This window comes from Electrona antarctica (assembly GCF_951216825.1).
Source record: "Electrona antarctica genome assembly, chromosome: 20".
Lineage (NCBI taxonomy): Eukaryota > Metazoa > Chordata > Actinopteri > Myctophiformes > Myctophidae > Electrona > Electrona antarctica.
Window position 1 is genome coordinate 10,934,156 of NC_136801.1, and position 21,214 is coordinate 10,955,369.

The 21,214-nt window shown below is 40.2% G+C and overlaps 1 protein-coding gene across 2 annotated transcripts in view; it reads right to left on the reverse strand.

Moving 5' to 3' along the window:
- Nucleotides 1-21,214, reverse strand: part of esyt2b (extended synaptotagmin-like protein 2b) — a 57,185-nt gene that overhangs the window by 1,246 nt on the left and 34,725 nt on the right. Inside the window, exons 9-23 of one of the 2 annotated variants that reach the window (XM_079489658.1) lie at nucleotides 20,466-20,642; nucleotides 19,878-19,960; nucleotides 19,339-19,387; nucleotides 17,291-17,380; nucleotides 16,623-16,718; nucleotides 13,288-13,353; nucleotides 11,392-11,466; nucleotides 10,514-10,600; nucleotides 10,026-10,175; nucleotides 6,734-7,236; nucleotides 5,846-5,944; nucleotides 4,720-4,851; nucleotides 2,247-2,352; nucleotides 1,036-1,085; nucleotides 15-590 (exon numbers count right to left, since the gene is read on the reverse strand). In XM_079489658.1, coding sequence (XP_079345784.1) covers nucleotides 524-590; nucleotides 1,036-1,085; nucleotides 2,247-2,352; nucleotides 4,720-4,851; nucleotides 5,846-5,944; nucleotides 6,734-7,236; nucleotides 10,026-10,175; nucleotides 10,514-10,600; nucleotides 11,392-11,466; nucleotides 13,288-13,353; nucleotides 16,623-16,718; nucleotides 17,291-17,380; nucleotides 19,339-19,387; nucleotides 19,878-19,960; nucleotides 20,466-20,642 — 1,830 coding nt within the window. In that variant the 3' untranslated portion in view covers nucleotides 15-523. The remainder of the gene's footprint in view (nucleotides 1-14; nucleotides 591-1,035; nucleotides 1,086-2,246; nucleotides 2,353-4,719; nucleotides 4,852-5,845; nucleotides 5,945-6,733; nucleotides 7,237-10,025; nucleotides 10,176-10,513; nucleotides 10,601-11,391; nucleotides 11,467-13,287; nucleotides 13,354-16,622; nucleotides 16,719-17,290; nucleotides 17,381-19,338; nucleotides 19,388-19,877; nucleotides 19,961-20,465; nucleotides 20,643-21,214) is intronic. The other variant, XM_079489659.1, reaches the window with a different exon arrangement.

Genomic DNA, 21,214 nt, shown 5'->3' on the forward strand with positions numbered 1-21,214 from the left:
AGCTAAATTATAACATAATGTTTAAAACACCAAAAGGGGTTCCCGCCCAAAATGGGTTAACTGTCCTTTTGCGCAGATCATGCAAACCTCAGCAAAAAGAAAAGGACAATATCGATGGCCTCCAACTGTATCTACTTCAGTGGACATATTCGTCCCTTTGGTGAGAGTGTAATGTCAGGAGATGTGGAAGCAAAAACAAATGTCCCTATTATGTCCTTTAAGGAATAAAGGAATACATTGTGTTGATTAGAACAATGCCATAAAAACCCCTGCGAATTGTAATAATACGTATTAACCACTACATATTTACATAATACACTGACAACGTTAGAAACAAGGCATTTGATGCATTTCCAACATGTTATGATCAGCACAAACACACAATTATTGAAATTATAGGATAGAAATGGAAATGGATCGACTTCAACATCTGTTGAAATGATTGACAAAAACGATTTGGCAAAAAGGTATGTAGATGAATGAAGCGAAATAAATGTGCCCAGGCTATTAAGGGGGAGGTGTATCAATGAGCCTTCTGTCCATCTCCTGCCTGAAGACCTTTTGACGAGCCGTCTTCAGTAAGATCATACCTATGATGAGAAAGTAAAGTTAAATAAATGTCCAATCCCTCAATCACTCAGCGGCACTATGTAGTTTGGGGTATCAGTCGCCACTTTGGAAACAAATACCATGGCAGCCAACATCTTGCATGTCCGGCGAGAACGCGTTGTGATTGGCCAGTCTTCGCTTTGACGGGCCTCGGTGCCTTGGCAGGATGAAACTCATTGTCTCCCCTATGCATAGTAATACAGTCAAGCCCTTAGCAGGGACTCTATACATTTATGGAAGGGGGGGGGGGGCACAAGCAACACCATTGTGTGGTGGAAAATAAATTGATGGTTGAAATGGCATTGTTTTATTAGGAATAACCCCTTGAGATGTAGCATCTTCTTTTCAAGGGGATACTAAAATAAAAATGAATACATTGGGCCTTACAAAAACTAAATATGGCAAGATCAGAAAAATAAACAGTACCATTGTGTCCCGCCTTTTGCGATGTCCTCTCCACTCAAATCTACCAGCACCTGTAATAGCACAAACAATTACATCAATTATTAACATATTACCTATGAAACAAAATTCCATTGATGGACATTTCCAGTCATTTTAAAGACCAAGTGAAGCAGCATTTTGTGACCATAGTGACGTATTTCCTACTGATTTAGGAGCCAAGTGTGTCAAACCTTTCAGCCCACGACCCCCCAAAAATAATCAGATTTGAACTGGGGACCCACACCCTGCACTTGGAATTGTAGGCATTACATTTAGTTTGACTCGGTTCCACAGATGAATATTGTGAAAATAGCTGAACTACAAGCTCACAACGCCTCGCACTGCGTTAGACGGTGCCCTACATCAATGGTACTAAAGAGATGCAGGCGACATCGTGTGACGAACGCAAGTTCGCTATATGTTGGAATTGGTTTGAACAGCCCACGTAATCAAATATTATGTTTGTTCTTGACAGGAAATCATTAAGATCTGACTTTTAGGGACTTTTAATATACCTACTCAACTACTCAAAATTGGATTTTGTTTTTTCTTTGGCGCCTTTATCCAAGGCGCTTTACATTCATACACTGATGGCGGTAGAAACCATGCAAGGCACCAACCTGCTCATCAGGAGCAATTAGAGGGTTCAGGCGTCTTTCTCAAGGACACTTCGACACCAACTCTGGGGGAGCTCGGGATCCTGAGCCACTAATTTGGACTGTCTCATGTGCTTTGAGCCACTAGGCCCATACCTCCTCACATTTCTAGGAGCTGTGAGATGAATGTGTCACAGCATTGATTGGTTGACTATAAATGCCCAGTGCTATGATCCATGAGCCATAGCTCGTCTTCCACTGTATAAACTGGGTATTAAATTAAACTCAATGTGCTTGGTATATAGCCTTGTTCTTTTCGCTGTGTTTTGTGTGATGAATGTTTTTAAACCAAAACTGGACAAAAACATAATTATCCAGACTGGATACATACTACAATCTAAGCACTGACCAGAGAGATTTACCCAACCTGCCTGCTCAACTTGCCTGGTCAGCACAAGTAGTACATTTTACTTTAATGAGTTAGTCTCTGAGTGAACAACAAACCCAATATGAGAGTGTTTTTACAGCCACTCAGGATGAAACTGCAAATGCCATTAAAGAAGTAAAGAAAATCAATAAATACAAGATAACAGTTACCTTTCCCAAAAGTCCTTTGTGTTTGGAGAGAATGCTCCCTCCATTCTTCACAGCGACATCCAATGTCCTCCGGTGGAGCTCTACCATAGATACACTGAACTCAAACCTGCACAAAACAAATACGATTAATGACAAAACTATGTTGTACTTGTGCTCATAACTAGGCATGTAACGATTCACTCAACTCACGAATACCATTCCAATCACGATACTACTGTAGGTTCACGATACGATTTTTTCTACAATGTTTTAACTGTTTGACCGCCAGGATTAATTAATCCATCTATCTATCTAATTCTAATCTATCGCACATTGCCAATAATGTGCGACCTTATTTTGAAATATCCATAACCGGATGTTACAATCACAAAATGCTGTGTGTCGTGTCTTGACCGGTGGTTGTTCTCTCGGTCGGTGGTGAAAAACCCCGACCGTGAGTATCACAGCGCCTGCTGTCGGCCGTTGAAAAACCTTGTTTTCACCAGAAACGACATTCATTGCACCGATTTGGAGATACAGGCCATTGAAAGCAGCACATAGAGTGCAAGTGGATGCGCGGATAGCGGATTTGACATCTTCAAAATGGCCAGGGCCACTGTCCCACTTTGACTGTTATGCTAACGAGAGGCAGCTAACGATTCGATCCGATCAAAACATGGATTAAAGAATATAAACCACGACTAATTTAATCCTATGGTTACTACGGTTTTGCCGGGCTCCGTGTTTTAATAACAACATTACTTTCCAGACAAATGACAGATTTTTTTAATAGAATTTCTCTTACAGTGTCCAGTATTTTCTTTCTCTTTTAATTGTATTTTTATTTTCAATATAGTAGCAAATTACTGAAAAGTCTTTTATCAATTCTCTTACAAAGATCCTGTATTTTCTTCCCTTTTTTACGCACCCTCTGCTGCATCACGATCTAAATTGTCACCACTTTGAATCAATTTACAATCGATTTACGGTATATCGTTTAAAGCCTACTCGTAGCGTAACTTAGGGTTTGTGTTTGTACTACTGGAAGTTGAAACCTGTAAACATTTTGAATTTGTTAAAATTTGTTTTAAAAATTGTGAACAGAAAAAGTATGAATGCAAACCAGTAATTACACACCACGCTCCTTCTAAAGACAACACACAGTTAAGAAATACACACACGCATGCACCATGTTAGGCACACTTGTTTACTACTTATTTGGGCTATATTATAGCCTATAGGTTTAACTATATCCATAACATATCTTATCTAAAATAAATAAACCATACAATGGTAAGACGATTAATTCACCATTTTAACAATCAAGTAGGCTACAAAATATGTTTGGTATAAATTTGAGCCACACATTAGCCACACACTATAGACACATGAAGGATTTATTAATTGAAGTGGCAATGGACAACATTCAGCCACTAGATGTCGCACTTTCATAACAACTGTGTTGCATGGTTTGATGTTCCCCTGTCACCATAATTATGTAGTCTGTTCTGCAACATTGTAATGTGATGGCTGTCTAACAAAAATAGGCTAAACAGTGCCATATCCATTGAAAGCACATTAGTAAACACATTAAACACAATTCTTATTAGAGCCGTCAAAAAATACTCAATAGTCAAACCTATATCAAATATATATTTTTAATGAACAACGTTCAAATGTGAAAATTAAGGTTTGAATTAAAAAAATAATAATCTTTCTGCCGTGCAATTTCTCACGAGGCTCTGGATCCCTGTAACCTTGCACAGCAGCAGCTGGCCTCACGGGTGCATGCGTTTGGTGGACATACCATTGGTCCGAACGACAACCTACCTCAAACCCTCACCCTAACCCTAACCTCCCACGGGACGGGACAGCACACCTAAACCTAACCCTAACCCTCTCCCGAACCTTAACGCACCTCGGACCAATGCTCCTTCGAACCAATGATATGTCGAACCAAAGGATGCCTCCCGGCCTCACGAGATCACAGGACCATCGGTCTGTCATAGATGTTTTGTTCATTCCACACTAACAATATTAGTATTGTTTTCGTTTTCTTTTAAATTAAAAAGTTACCCTTTAAAGCAGCACTATGTAAGCTTTTTAATGAATACATTTCGTCCACTCTGTATGGTAGAATATGTTAATACAATAAAACTATAACTATACAATTAGGGTGGTTGTAGGTTGTCTCCCTGCTCTTCTATTGAGACATTTAGATTGTGTAAAGGTCCTGTCTTACCTAGACACAGGATCTGGCATGAACTTTGAATTGATGGTCAATATTCTATTTATCCGCTGAGTAAGCAGACAGGCTCTAGTAGCTAAATTTCATCCCTTGCGCGGGACACCGTGGTCAGATCCGGTGGTAGAGCTTTAATATGAAGTCTCTATCACAATTCAAATTGCGATGCTGGCAGAAAAACCTATATTCACAGGTACAAACAGTAGGCCAGTAGTATTATTGACAGTAGTGAAATTGAAGTGAACTCACGTCTGATCATAAATAGGGTTTAGGGTCTTCTTGATTGTACCGGTCTTCCTTCTCCCTGTTCTGCTCTTGTCAGGTAGGAGATACAGCCGGATAAAGGGATCCGAACCATCCTTAGTGAAAGCTATCAAGTTACTGAGGACACAAAAAGACGTTTGTGTCACACGTTAACCAAAGTTTCTTGTTTTTCTGACTTTAGCCACGGGCTGGTTTAATTCTAGACTTTGAAAAACATTAGGCCAGTGATGAAAGATGTACTACCTTTTTAACTTAAGTAAGAAAAATGATCAATACCACAATGTAAAAATATTCTGTAGTAAAAGTATAAAAGTTTGATATTCAAATTTTTGTACAAACGTATTGGCATCAATATGTACTTAAAGTACCAAAAGTAAAAATACTCATCATGCAGTTCCGATTTCAAGTTTTAAAAGTGTATAGAAAGGTTTTGAAAATAGCAGATCTACAAGCTCACAATGTGTCGCATCGTCGTGGCACATTGTGAGCTTGTAGATCGTCTATGCTCAAATAGCCAAAGTGAATGTAGGACTGAGAGGAGGTTTTGTAAGAATAATAAAAATCTGCAAAGTAACTAGGAACTAAAGTATTCAAACGATTTTAGTGGAGTAAGGCCTCACTCACACGGTTGCAACAGATTGCTGTATGCTTGTTGTATACAAAGGGTGTGACACAGCTTGCCCCAATGAATTTCCAATGGGAGTCACATGGTTTGACACAACATTTGTGTTGTATGAGGGGGAGGGTCGCAGTCGAAACACAGCCGAAAGCCATACAACAGCTTGTAGTCCAAAATGTGGACTACAAACCATGTGACTTCCATTGGAAATGCATTGGGGCGGCCATGACACTCACAACATTCATACAACAAGCATGCATCAATGTTTTAAAGGTCTGAGTGAGGCCTAAAAGCACAACATTTTGTGTAGTGGAGTAGAAGTAAAAGTATTTAAAAAATGGAAATAATCCTGTAAAGTAAAAGTACCTCAAAATTTTACTAAAAAACAGTAGTTTACAGCTAAGTAAATGCACTTAGCTACTTTACACCACTGCATCAGGTAGTGTAATGTTTGCATTCGCAGCTAAAAGACTGAAGTGCAGTTCATCTCACCGACAGGCGTGCACCACCACTATGAGCCTGTTCCTCTGGGAGCTGTGTCTCACCGTCAGCTGAACCTCACCCAGGGGGTAGTGACTGGGACCAGAGCCACTGAAAAACACACCACCATATTACAGCTCTCTACAGTACGGGTAGTAATCCTGAACTTTACATATACCGTATGTGTACATTTACATACAAAGAATTGAATATAATAGTTAATCCATATACCGTAGACCTGAGGCCAATTCTAAAAACGCCTTCTAAACCCTACCATATACCCATGTTTTCAGGGGGTGGGGGTGGGGGGGAGTCTATTAAATATTAGCCATGATATAATACAATATGATTTATCACGGCCTTGATTGCATCATTGCTTTTATAACATGGTTGCTATTACCAGCAATTACCAGCCACAATCCAACCACAACCAACCTTGGTTGCTAACAGCAACCAAGAACTCCAATGCATTTCAATGGGGAGTTCCAACTTGACCGTGTACTGTAGTGCAGGGGTTCTCAACCTGGGGATCGCGACCCCTCGGGGGGTCATCACATTATTTTAGGCGGCCCCCATTTTATTTAAAAATATATATACTGTATATACTTTTTTTTTTGTTTTGCAACTGAATGGCTGGAAAATGGAAATTAGGAGTTCACATAGTACACATAGTAAATGCATAAACTTTCCTTAACAATTATATCTGGTTTCAGTATTTATTTATGATGTATTTTCTCTATTATTAAGGTTATTGTAGCCGTCAATCTGTATTGGGGGCAGGAGGAGGGGGGGGGGGTATGGGCCGGGGTTCACGAGACAAGACCAAAGCATGTCCGGTGGTCCCCAGCCAGAGAGGTTGCTGCTCTAGTGTGACATAATGTTAAGATGAGGCAAACTTACTTCTGCAGTTGGCGTAGTCTTTGCTGAAGTTCCACGGTGGCAAAGGGTAGGGAGATGTCTGAAGCCAGGCTCATGTTGGACTCATTATGAGGCAGGTGTTTCTGCGAGCTGGAAATACTTATACAACCACAGTCATTCAGGTTGGAGGTGCTCCGGATGGGACTCGCCGAGTACGGATCGCCGTCCTTGCGGTGGAGGTTATGGGTGGAGACACCGTCCTTGCGGTGGAGGTTATGGATGGAGACACCGTCCTTGCGATGCAGCGTGATGGTAGAAGCGCCGTCCTTGCGATGGAGGAGGTCGAGGGTGGAGGCACCGTCCTTGCGATGCAGGGTGAGGGTCGAGGCGTTTATGGGCGACATAGGGGCGGGTGGGGGCAGAATGGTCTCTGAGACCGAGCGTTTCTGGGTGGGGGGGGCGGCGGAGGGCTGGGTCGCGCTGGATTTCCTGACCTGGACGGAGGACGGTTGGTCTGATGTGCCCTGCTTCTCAAGGTACAAGATCTATGGCAACGACATGACAAGATTACTGTCTGGGAGCAACCACCTTCTGTGCTACACTGTAGGGCTGTCACGATTACAAATTGTCACACAAATAATTGCAATTAACGATATAATTGTGTTTGTGGCATTGACCATTGTGAATGTGAACATATGAATAAAGAATACATTTTTGTTTGCCTGGTAATCCAATAATGCACAGGGCATATACGGTATGACAAATGAAATACACAAAGAAATGATTTTTTTTTTTACACATAGCGGAAATAGCTAATCCACACGCTTGATGTACAGTATGACAATTTTTCAACATGGAAACGCTTATGACAAAATAATTGCGATTATCTCAAATAATTGTGATTATCGGAAATACCGTAATTGCGATTAGGCTATTAGGTAATAATTGTGACAGGCGTACTACGCTAGGACACTCATAAAAGCTGTTACAGGTGTTCTTCACACAGTCAGTTTCTTTTGCGATGTAACATCACAGATAAAACCTGAATCATTTAAATTCAAATACAAACTAGATTAGGGGCTCCAATTTTGTCGCAGCCTTTACCCGCAGCGCGGCCCGCAATTCAGTCGCTGCCCTTAAATTACGAATATAGGAGCTTTCTCTGTCCCTTTTTCGTCCAGCATCACCCGCTATCTTTTTGGCCGATACCGGTATTTGCGCCTAGAGGTGTGGTCATGGGCGTGTTGGCATGCACGCTTTCCCCTAAATTGCTATTATGGTCACATACATTTGGGAAAGCGATAGTGGCATTTAAAAGCACCCGTAAACCGTACCAAATTAGTTTGGTAAAGAGCGGCCACCGCGCGCTTCAATGGAGATGTCCAGGCACAGACTGGCTGCCTCATCTCTCCAATATTCATATTGCATCTCTTTGTTATTTTCCTATAATCAGCTGAAGTGAGTGCCTGCCACTTCCTTGTGTCCATTGTGTTTATATAATTGTATAGTCAAACTAGAAAGGTCGCAATTTTAAAAAATTGCAAAGTGTGGTTGCCGCAGTCAGTAGCTTACATATGCCCCTCCCTCTAATATTGCCAGCCAATTACAATGTCACGTCACCCCTGTGATCATGCATAAGTAATTCGGAGGGGATTTATCCCCCCAAAAATCATGTTTTTGCGAGAAATGGTTAAAGTTTTCGCATTTGCGGTGCCCCCTATAGATGAAAATGGAATTGCTTTTGGCTTTTGGTTGATTAAACCACCCCAGACATGTGATTGAAATTTGGGATGGATTGGACATTCCGTTCGTGATTTATGGCATTTTTTGTGATATAGGCCCCTCCTACTAACTTCGGACGACGATTACGGCCGAACGATACGCACTACCAAAATTCTGCTGATGGTGTTTTAACCGGAAAGGTCCAGAGATCATGTGTACCAATTTTTGTGAGATTTGGACAAAATCTGTAGGAGGAGGAGCAAAAAGTGTGTTTTGGAGAAAATTCAAAATGGCGGAAAATCTATCATGACGCAAATGGGCGTGGCCTATATGAGGAGATGCGTCATGACTCAAGGAAATCAGGGAAAAAATAATTTTGATTTTACAACCTACAGTTCAAGAGTTATAAGCCAAAATGTAAAGTGGGCTGTTATAGCGCCACCATGAGGCCGACCGATAACATTATAAGTTTATTAATTTTAGTAATTATTATGAACCTACCCTCCAAGTTTTGTAACTATAGTGCTTACAGTCTCTGAGGAAAAAATACTTGAATGTGACAAAATGTGAAAAATCGCATTTTCCCATTCATGTCAATGGGGAAATTCTATTCACTAATAAATTCATATCAATTAAACTATACAACATTTCTCTTAAAAAAATACAAGCACATCCTTCCCGATGAAGCCGGTCAATTTGACATATGGGTCAAGTGCGTACAGTTAAAACTGTGGGAGGAGTAGCGTTTCAAAAAAAGGGTTACTCCAGTAAAAATAAAGTGTTCCAATTACAATAGTCTGGTTGCCCTGTTAGGGCAACCACACTAATAAGTTATTTGTGCCAGCCTGCCAGCCATTGTGCGGCTTGTGCCGCGTGCGCGATTCCATTTGCTCTTCAGTTCATCACCAGCGCAGCAAATGGTTCAATCCGACTTGCCGAACTTTCCTTTTCGCTTCATACCCTTCCGTAGAGACGATCTACACGCACGATCTATATACCAAATGAAAGCCCTAATTTCGTAGTTTACATAGAACTTGGGCTATAGGAAGATGAGACAAAAATGGAGCCCAAAGTGCCCCTCGGGGCACAGGTCTCCACCAGGCCAGGTCAGGTTGTGGCCTCCTGGTGGCGCTATAATAGGCCAATGTGAAAAAGGTGACATTTCTTCTTACCTTGGATGATTTGAGGCATTTTGTTCCAAATATGTGTTTTGCTAAAATCCACCTGTTGGTGGCACTATAAATAAATAAAGTAATTGCTGTAATAACGTCCTGGAAATGTGCTTTAACAGTACAAATTGTGTGTGTGTGTGTGTGTGTGTGTGTGTGTGCGTGTGCACATGCGTGCGTATGCGTGTGAACTATCATGTAGCCTGCATATACCGATATTGTCGCTGTTGGGCAGAAACCTCTTGTCTCCATATTCTAACTTTTTTGTTGTTGTTGTAAATCAATGCCCCTACTTGATCATACTACGGTACGGTGTCACACAAAAGCATCAAAAGTAGCAGATCCACAAGCTCGAAAAGCGAACGCGAAGCGATGTGTTTTGAGCTTGTAGATCTGCTACTTTTGCCGTTTTGGAATTTGTTTATGCAGTGCAGTGGAGTTACCCTCAGGGCCATCTTGAGCTTGATGCTAGAGCTGGGGCCAGAGTTCTTGAGGGGGAAGCTCTGAGTTAACGTCATGTCCTCCTCTACCAACAGGCAGCTCAGAGGCACTGTCAAAGTGCCCAGGGTGCATTTGTGCTTGTCATCCTTCACCTGGGAATATAGAATGATTAATTTAATTGATTAAAAAACTCAACTACTTCCATCACTTGTGAACATTTCAGAAGAATAGAAGGTGTAGGAGAAAACTATCGCACACCTAGCAATCAGGCGTATGCACAGGTGCGTAGGCCAGTGGACATCAAAGAAAGCAATAAGGTACACCCGCACACTGTGTATCTGCTCGGCACAAGAGTATTGTCTTATTTAATGAAGCAACTTCGGTCACTAGGGACCTTCCTCAGGCATAACAGAATTCAGAAGAATAGAAGGAAAAAAAGCACATGCTGTGGATAAAACTGCTCTTATATGCAGTCAGTGTTGTATATTACCTCCAACTCCAGCTCTTGTCTTCTGGGGTTGTGAACAAGAAACGAGAAGGCCTCCTCCCACAGCGGTTCAATGGTCTTATACCGCGTCTACAGGTCATATGGGGACAAGTTCATTACCCCACAGCGGTTCAATGGTCTTATACCGCGTCTACAGGTCATATATGGGGACAAGTTCATTCCATTTTGCATGGAAAGCATTCATTCTGACTGGAGTAATTCGAAACAATGTTATTAACAGCAACTAAGAACTACAGAAATACGCTACATGTAAGAGATAATCAAGAACCACAAAGGTCACATCCTGTAAAGAATTGTTCATCTGAAATGGTTTAAAAGAAATGTCATTAAATTAAGCAATATCTTCTTTGTACTTCTTCTTTCTTTCTATCATCTTGTGTAATTTATTTGTCACTCTTTTTTCCTTCTCTCATTATTAGTAATATTATGGCATGTGCATATGTTTTTGTATCCCAGTATTGGAAATGTGTATTATTATGTTATATACTCCTGAATTCATCTGGTTTCTCCTTAATGTTAATGCTTATTTCAATCCATTGATTAAAATGCTGTAAAAGTTCCTAAGATGAGCTTCAGTGACGAGTATCAAAATTGTCGTTGCCACTTGGGGCCACCAACTTTAACCCATTCAATCATTTTAGATTTTTAGCGTTAAAAAATAGTTAAGCTCGTATCTATATATTTCTTTTCGTTTTTGAAAAATCTTGAAAGTGTTGAATCTTGAGAATGTTGAATAATTTTGAATCGCAAAAAGGTTTGAGAACCACTAATTTAGACCATTAAGTAGAATGGTGTTAATAGGTGTTAATAGGTGTTCCATTAGTCAAAACATCAACGACAAATATGCATGTTTTCCTCACCTTACTGTCAAAAGTTTTGTGTCCCACAGTAAACTGGACATGAGGGCTGGGCTCACTGCTGCTTTTCTTTCCACACTGTGTTGAAATCAAACAGAAATGGCACTCAGTGTTCCTGCTAGGACATTGCCACGGGGGACAGGTCAGATCCTCATTCACTCCGCGTTACTTTCTTCCCTTTATTTATTCAGGGAAGCCCATCGAGAGCGAACAAACACATTCGGGGAACATTGAGATCCCCATTCACTTACTTACAGTATGTACATCCAAACACAAAAGCAATAGATTCAAAAAACGCCTCCAGTTTGTCAGGAAAGAATACAACCATAGGTTTTAACAAGCAGGGCAGCAAGCAGAGAGGCTACCAAGGAAACTGCCAAGCAACTAATAGTCTCCCTCCGCATTCTAATCTTAGCACCGTGTTCTGAACGTTGACAACTAAAAGATTAAAGTATTATTCGGTGAACGTTACAGATTAATAATAGCCTATACACCTACAGCAATACCTGCCTGACTGATGATGACAATGGAGTTTTAAGTTACCACATTGAGATCTCGTCCCTTCTGGCAGAATGTGAATGTTATAAATCAGCTTAAGAAACAAGAATCTGGGCAAACCACATACTGCCTTTCATCACAGCTAGTTAAAGTTTTAAGAAGAGGTACAACATGGACTGTATGATCTCTTGCATGTCTTGAGGTGGGAGTTCTCAATCTTTTTTCTTTCTTCATTTATACTCAGGGCACCGCTGGAAATAATGTCTTCACCCGTGGATGGATGAAGGATGAATGACATGACACACATTTTTTAAGAACGTTTCATTCATGTCATATTACGCTACGTAAATAATCTAAATATGTAGATATTTTCTCCTAAGATACAGAATGTCACGAGGAGAACCCGACCCGAGAGAACACCAGTTTCCATTATTAGGACAAGTTGAAAATAACTTTATACTTGACATTTAACCACTTGAACACCAGCATCCTTATTCTGTTTTAGTAAGTACAGTATAGAGGGTCTAAGGGGTTAAACTGAAGTTATATTGATAGATTTAAAATATTATCAGAGTATTCTGTGGCACCCCTGGACTTGCGTCATGACTTACAACACGCACTTTGACAAACCCTAATTTATAGTACATGAAGGTTCTAAAAGACATCAGTACACCTTTCCAGTGCATTTTGATTGAACAATTACAAGAGGGTTTTGATTTCTTATTGTCTCTAAATCTCTACCTAACCCACGCTCACATTCACATATTTTTAGAATAACAAATTTAATAGACATTCCCCGTGCAAGACCAGATGAGAAATCTTAGAGAATTCTTCGTGAGAAGGTATAAAGTCACACAATACATACTTGTGAAGCATAACATTACAGTTGGAGGCCATCGATATTGTCCTTTTCTTTTTGCTGAGTTTTGCGTGATCTGCGCAAAAGGACAGTTAACCCATTTTGGGCGGGAACCCCTTTTGGTGTTTTAAACATTGTTATAATTTAGCTATTGAAAAATAGCAGATCTACAAGCTCATAGCGCGCCACCGAGTGGCGTGCTACGAGCTTGTAGGTCTGCTATTTTTGAAAAATCGTGAAAATATTTATTTCAGAAAACTGGAGGATTTAGAAGATTTTTTTTAAAATTTTGAGGTCAGGCCTAAATGGGTCAAATGATAAGGGACAATATCGGTGGCACCCAACTGTACATAACGTACCATAAGCATTCAAGACGTGAGCGTCCAAATTTCATGCATTACAAAAACAAAAACAAATAATAGTTGCAAAGTTTGTTGAAGAACAATCATCACAATGACTTGATGGCGCACTTGACGGTGAATAGAGAAAAGACACCCCCGGGGGTGTGATCTGCACATGCAGTGAAGCTTTTCCCACATTACCTTCAGGGCCTTAAAGACAGAGGCTTGCAGCTTCAAACCATCATAGTTGAAATCTGACAGGTTGCTCTTTAAACCACAGAGAGATGAGGAGAAAATCACGCCCACGGTTAGTATGAGGAGGCACGACAACAACCAAATTAGGCTTGAGAAACGTTATGGCGAGGGCACTGAAATGACGCATGGCGTGAGGAGGAGGAATGATTCAAATCATTAGATCACTGGTGGTGACTTTGCAGGGAGATTTTGCACGGTAAAAAGCGTCTGTTAATTTAAGTACAAGAGCGCAAAAGTTGACCAATTTGGGTCCACTTTCAGCCCGAGTTAAATTAACACTGGGGATATTGCTGTGTGGCAACATCGATTTCAATGGGGGGATGGCGGGGACTGACTGACTGACAAGGTCTGCAAAGTGCATATTCATCCTTTCTTTTTGGAAAAGGCAAGAATGAGCTCTTGACACGAGACATTGTGTGACTTTTAACAAGCCCTTCTATTTCAGTAGGATTTCACACTAATTGGCTCACTGCAACCTGAGATGAAAGACTGATCATTTAGGCACTTTTGGCAACAAATTCAGTGCTTCACTTGAAACAGAATTCACAGGATCCATCGATAATAGTACAATAGTGGCAGACCCCGTTGTTTGTTGCAATGGCGTTCCCACGGCAGACCAGTCGCACATTTGCCCCTAAACTTGGCATGAATATCGGTCAAGGGCCAGTGAAGTGGCTACTCAAAGGCTAACTGTTTATTTACAGTAGATGGCATGTTATGTAGACAGATACGAGGTCATTAATATAGACCTGGCATCCTAATATCTCCTATAGTTAGTTTGTATGTATGTACATATTATAGATCTTTTGATATTATACTGTTTAGACTGATGATAGGTTCTTGGTTTGATTACAATTTCTATGCATATATTACCTCGTTTTCCTTGCTTTAGCTTAATGTAAATCGCTCTGGATTAAGAGCGTCTGCTAAATGCCTAAATTGTACATTGTTTTACCCCTTTCAATTTGCATACAATTAGTTCACTTTGCATAAATAGACAATATTTTTTTTCCTAGTCTTACTAATGAGTCGGCTATATATATATATATATATATTTTTTATTTTATTTTTTTATAGAGGGACAGACAGTAGGCTGACAGGAAATGGGGAAGAGACATGCAGTAAGGGCCGTCGGGATCGGGAGTCGAACCTGCGGCACACTGCCAGGCTTGGGCTACCAGCCAAGGTGCCTGGACCGCTGAGCCACGGCCCAGGCCATGAGTCGGCTATATTCAGCCAGAATATGTCGCATGGTTGCCTACTGCACATTGTACCCTGTGTAATTTAATGTAGTCTTACTAGGCTTTTGAGCTAGCTGTTAATAGACATACAGAAAACATTTGTGTAGTCATGTAGGGCATGCTTTTTACGGAACAAGTCATTTTGTTACTGTTGTTCAACCCATGCCAATGCACACTTCTAATGCAAGACACACTGCTAATGCTATCAGGATGCAACGCTCCGGAGGGACTCACAAATAATGTTCTATACTCTGAGGTATTGTTGTTCTCGCAAAAAACTAGGCCAGATGCTCTTCTCTCTCTTAAGTTTCCACAGCCCAAGCTCCCAGTGAAGACGCTCTTGGATGAAAGATGAATAGAGGAATAAGGTTAGGGGAAGAGTTGTGATGCGGCTACTGTACAACATAGCCTACTGACTGTACTGTACATGGGCTAGCTCAACTAAGGGCCAAAATTAGGACTTTGTAGCAAGGATGTTGAGTCGTTATTGGTTTCCTGACCAAACCAGAAATGATCTGTCTCCCTTGTTTTGTATTAGTGACATTTTTATTGAGCTTCCTGATTTCTGTATTGTAGTTAGTGAGCCTTTACTATACAGTTTTGTTTCATTTCAAATTAATGTTCTAGAGCGTTTTCTGTCTTCCTTTGTTGTACAGTACATGTCTTGTCTTTCCAGTCCTGGGTCCTGTGTTGTATTTAGTCTAGAGACTCTAAACCAATCATGAGTAAATTGTCCATCTGTTCACCTGTGTACTGTCAATACTGTCTATTTATACACTCCCCTGTGTTTCCTGTTCTTTGTCAGTTTGTTGGTTCCTGGCTCTTTGTTCTCTTGTATAAATCTCCTTGTGAATATTCATATGTGTGGTATGCCATAAAACCCCTCACACTGGGTTCTTTTCTCCTGACTCACTCTTGACAGCACTGCACTTTTTGCAACAGAAAGATCTACAACGTCCTGTTTTCTTTTTCCGGGCCAAGTTTGACATAGTTAAGTTGAGGATAAATCTCAGCCTATGTCCAGTTCAGCTGGAATTCAGAATGTAGATTAGTACAAATGTCATACAAAGTAGAAACACATTTTGCTTCTGAAATGTCAATATTCATTATACCTTTTATTATTATTATTATTAAAACATTTTGCCAAACAGTTTGCAGTATCCGTGCAATATTGCCTCTATAACACATCTTATGACAGTAAAAGTTTTCCACAAATGTTTAAAAAAAATCTACAAAAAATTACAATAAAAGAAAAAAGTCAAAGTTCTCGCGTATGACATGGGCAAAATAAGGACACCAGGCTCATATGATAAATTAAATAATGTAACGTTTTGTGAAGTTGTATATGTTGCAATGTGTAATTGTCATAAAACACGCCTGGACCTGACTCATGGCACGCTGTTAAGAGAACCACTACATTATACAGTATAATACAAGGAAGAGCACGTGGAAATAATAGCACAGTGTTGCCTCTGTTTGCCAACAGTTCAAATGTTTTGACAGGGTTTTACACTGGCATGCCTCACTAAACTGGCTAAGTAAGTAAAGTCATTTATTAGAGTAGCCTCTGTTACAAGTTTCAAAAGGCTTTAAAGACTCACATTTAACAAAGGAAAGGCAACGCAATGGCAAACACCTGTCCAATTTTCCACTACTCCACTAAATCTCAGAGGGAAATAAACAAACCTTTTCTCCACTACAATTAATCTACAGAAACCACTTCAGAAACCACTTCAGCCCTATATACTTTGGCTATTTTCAAAATACTTTTTAATACATCTGAAAACTTCAATGAGTACCGGTACTTTAAGTATATTTTGATGCTGAAACTTTTGTACCTTTACTCAAGTACAGTACATTTTGAATACCAGACTTTTACTTGTAACAGAGTATTGCTGTATTGATGCTTTTACTCAAGTAACAAATTTGAGTACTTGGTAAATCACTGACTGACTACTACAAGTGCCATGTAAAGTGAGGGATGCTACAGCTTACTGACTACTACAAATACCATGTAAAGTGAGGGATGCTACAACTTACCGGCAGGTTCTTTGCTGAATCCAGATGGACCACCAGCAGAGCCGAGGACAGCCCATCGTTGGCCAGACTCCTGTCTGCACGTACACTTCTCAGCACCTGGTTGACAGTTACCCCGAGGAGAAAGATATTATGAGATGATAAAAAAAAGCATGTGAACAATAACACCTGAATGGTTCTAATATCTTGTTGCTGTCGGGCAGAAACCAGCCGTATCAATTCTGTCCTATTGAACACCCTTTATGTCCGTGCGTGGGTTTTTACATGAACCAATGAAAGGTATTAAAAAGCGCTTCTGACTAATCGACGTCCCGACTCAATTGGATCCTCAAACTGTCAGGCAAACCACCCAACTCCAACTTGTGTCTAGTCATTGTGTCCATCATCGATTAGAATGACGACAAAGTCAGACAGGGAAAAAAAACAAACAAAAAATCCTAACTCCACTTGAGCTGTATTTGAGTAAAGTGATGACAATATAAGGACACATTCAAGTATATGGCAATGTACTGTATGAAGTCACCATACCAACTTTGATATGAGGCAGTATTGCGTTGTTCTAAAAACATTTTTAATTTCCTGAAAAGTTAATATTTTGGACGTAGCTGGTTTCTGCCCGACAGCAGATTTCTTAGAGTGAGTATAATCACACATTATGGGAGTCTCTCTACCTGGTCCAACTTATCAGGAATGGAGAGCAGAGACAGCCACTCAAGCTTCAAGTGTAGTTTCCCCGTGGACACCTCTTCCAGGTCGAACCACTGCGACAATTCAAGTTTTCATTTATTAGCATTTAAATGAAACATTGATTGGCGTGTGTGCTCGGGGCAGACATAACAATACAAAACAAATAAACAACAGCAATAAAGATACTCAAACAGAATAATTTGTTTTTGCCTTTGTTATCTTTATGTCATTTGTTTTCAAAACCCTGTAGCATTATAAATATTCTTATTATTATTAAAACACATGCACGCACACACACACACACACACACACACACACACACACACACACACACACACACACACACACACACACACACACACACACACACACACACACACACACACACACACACACACACACACACACACACACACACACACACACACACACACACACACACACACACACACACACACACACACAGTTAGTTCAAGGCCTGAACAGATAAGGTGTTAAGGGACTTTAGGATATGAGGAAGAATTTAGGCCTGACAGCTATTGTTTGGGTACAGCCTATCTTTGTTATGGTGCACCTTCTCCTTGTAGCAACTATAGTAAAACTCTGGTCTGATCCCTGAGTTCGTTGGCAGAAGAACTACCTGTACCACCGACCTGGTGAGTGTTTTTGTACACGTACACGTACATGCACATTAAAGCACTGGTTCCCAAACACTTGGTCGAGACCCATTTGTGGGTTTCCTTTATATTTGTTTCCTACATTTTGTCTTTAATTATTAATTCAAAACGTTAAAAAAAAAACATTCCCAAAAAAACAAAACAAAGCAAAAAACTAAATTCAATGACCTTTTTTCAGTAATCTCATAAGGAAATAAAAATAAAAATCGAAGAAATTCAATAAATTATAAAACAAATGTATAAGATCTACAAGCTCATAACGTGGCGCAAAGCGACGTGTTGTGAGCTTTTAGATCTGCTATTTTCACTAGTTTGGGTCTCAGAGAGACATCAAATCTCTCCTTTGGGTCACGGGCTAAAACGCTAAGGAACCACTACATTAAAGCAACGCCACCTTGAATATTGTCTCTTACTCCTCTTGTCTAATTCATTACCGGTTGATCCAGAATTCCAGATACAACCAGATACTGTAGGTGCAGAATGCAGATAAGGAAATGACTGAGAATTCTGGTCTTAATACTTTGCAAAAGTCTTCCTGAAGGAAGTGGCACAAAAAAATGCATTGGCTGGATGAAATTATTATGATTATGATATGAGTGAGTATTTTCAGACCCCTCAGGTGTTACATACACAGTGCTATGAGTTACTGGTTGGCAAATCTTGACCAATTATTTTCAATGCTGTCATGACAGAACCTTATTAAGCTTCTTGTCAGCTAAGCAGTTTCATAACACATTGTTGTTAAAGGACCACTTCACCACTTTTCAACATCTCTTCATATAATTGGTCCTCACTAATGTTCATAACACACCACCATTTTTTCCTACTCAGTCTGTGTCTCATAGGAGGGCTTTGGGCAGTTCGGACACCCGTCCACCAGTGACATCATCATTAGGCAGATTTGTTTTAAGATATATTTAGATTTTTATTATCGTGAGAACGATGGCTTCAACTTTTGCATTGCAACTTTTCAGGAAAAGAAAGCCTGCCGTTTCTATTAGCTTGGATTCACCATCGATGATGTCACTGGTGGACGGGTTTCTGAACTGCCCACAGCCCTCCTATGAGACACAGACTGAGTAGGAAAAAATGGTGGTATTTTATCATGAACATTAGTTAGGACCAATTATAGGAAGAGAAGTTGAAAAGTGGTGAAGTGGTCAAAGTCAAATGTCAAAGTACATATTTAATTGGTTTGCTAAAGTATCCCTTTAGAGCTGCAATCCTTTTTTTAAACTAAATTGGATTAGTGAAAGTTCATTTGTCGTTATTATTCCAACTGACTTAATCGTAAGACAAAGAGATCAGTCAGATACTATCAGTATCAGTATCGGTCTCTGACTGCGGAAATTTACCTCGTCGACCTTCTGCTCTCTGTGAAGCTCCGTCATATCGATCATCAAGCTATAAATACAGACAGATAATCACACACGTTAGATGGAAATCGGCAAGGAGAGAATCACCCCAATTTATCTCCATGTTGAAGTCCACTATATTGATTTAGCTGCCGATATGGATCGCTGACCGGCCGCGGGCCAAGGCAGTCAGAATAAAATGTGCAGATGCATTGGTGCATTGTTACAGCCTGGGAGAAAAAAAAATCAGCTTTTCCTTTGGATCTTTGACTCCAATAAAAGAGGTAAGCTCCACTAACCAAGGCCTACAGGCCATACGAAGTCCTTTAACCTCAAGGTTCCCAAAGATGTGATACTGTACAACTATGAAGTATGATCGTACACTAGTCAAATGTAATTTCAGAGTTGTTGTTTTTTTAGTATATATATATTTTGACTGAGTAAAGTCAAACTACTGAGGATATATAAGGATGAAGGAATATGTCTTGTTCCCAGAAGTATGTCGACGATGAGATAAAAGGATTATGAGGACAGCTCACCTCCCCAGGAAGTCATCCTTGTCCGGATCCTCGTCAAACAGTTCAATCTCCAAGTGCTGCCCCGTGTCCTCGTATACCAAGGCCTTCAATAAGACATGAGGACATATTGCTGACTGTTCGAACAGTGACAGGTACGCTCAGGTGGAAAAAAGTACTACAATGTTTTACTAAAGTATCAATACTGCAATGTTACAAGTAAGTAAAAGTATTGAATTCAAAATGTAATGTTGGTATCAAAATGTACCTAAAGTACCAAAAGTAAAAAGTACTCATAATACAGAATGTCCCATTTCACAAGTGTTCAAAATGTATAAAACCGATCTACAAGTTCTACAAGCTCACAACGCATTGCAAGTTGTGAGCTTGTACATCGGCTACCCTAGGGTCAAATGTGAATTTTCCTGTGTGGTAGTTGCCCTGTCAATTGCAAGTGAGCAACTATCATCAAATAATATTGAGGGATTTTGTGTATTTTGTCAATTATGACATGATAAATTAAACTTAAGCGAATGCTTTAGACTGGATCAAACCAACACAAGTTAGAAGTGCTACTTCGAGACATAACGAGTGCATCCAGGATTCTATCACCTCGTAAACTTCGTTCCACTTGGGATGGAGACACTCCTTGATGGTCTTGCTCTGGAAGAGCTGGCTGCCGATCTGAAGGACTCCGTAAGGGTCGGACTTGCCCTTGATCAGCCCTCCCAGAAACTTATCCTTCCCTTCCAGGTCCTGGGCCTCCAGGAAGTGGATCCTAAGCACGCCCTATAGGGGAGAACACAGAGAGCGGCGCTCAGGGCAATAGTTCTGAAATAGCAGCCGGGCGGGCGGACGCTGACATTTTGACCTTTGAGGCCGCAACTTGGGTGAGACGAAGAGTACATTTTTACAGGACATTTCGATTCAGTTTTAGTTTTAGTTGACAAAATCGATTGTTGGTTGGTTTATTAGTCGACCAAACTTGATGGCGTCATAATAACTGATTCATACTACATACTAGCTGTGTGCCACAAGTTGTGAGCTTGTAGATCTGCTATTTTTTGAGCGCGACACCCACAACTCATAAAATTACTCGTCTTCGTTATACCGGATCTCTTCTCAATTAGTCCCTACCTAACATCATAGTCTAGTTTTTATTTGACACAATTGTCAATATATTTTGTCATAGTTTTAGTCATCATAGCTTAGTTTTTATTTAGGTTTCTTTCATCAGTGAAAAAAGGTAGTTGACCAACATTTTACGTCATAGTTTTATTCGACAAAATGAACAACGGTGAGACGAAACATGTGACACAGGCCGCAGGGTATTATGAGTGTTTGCAACACACAAAACACTG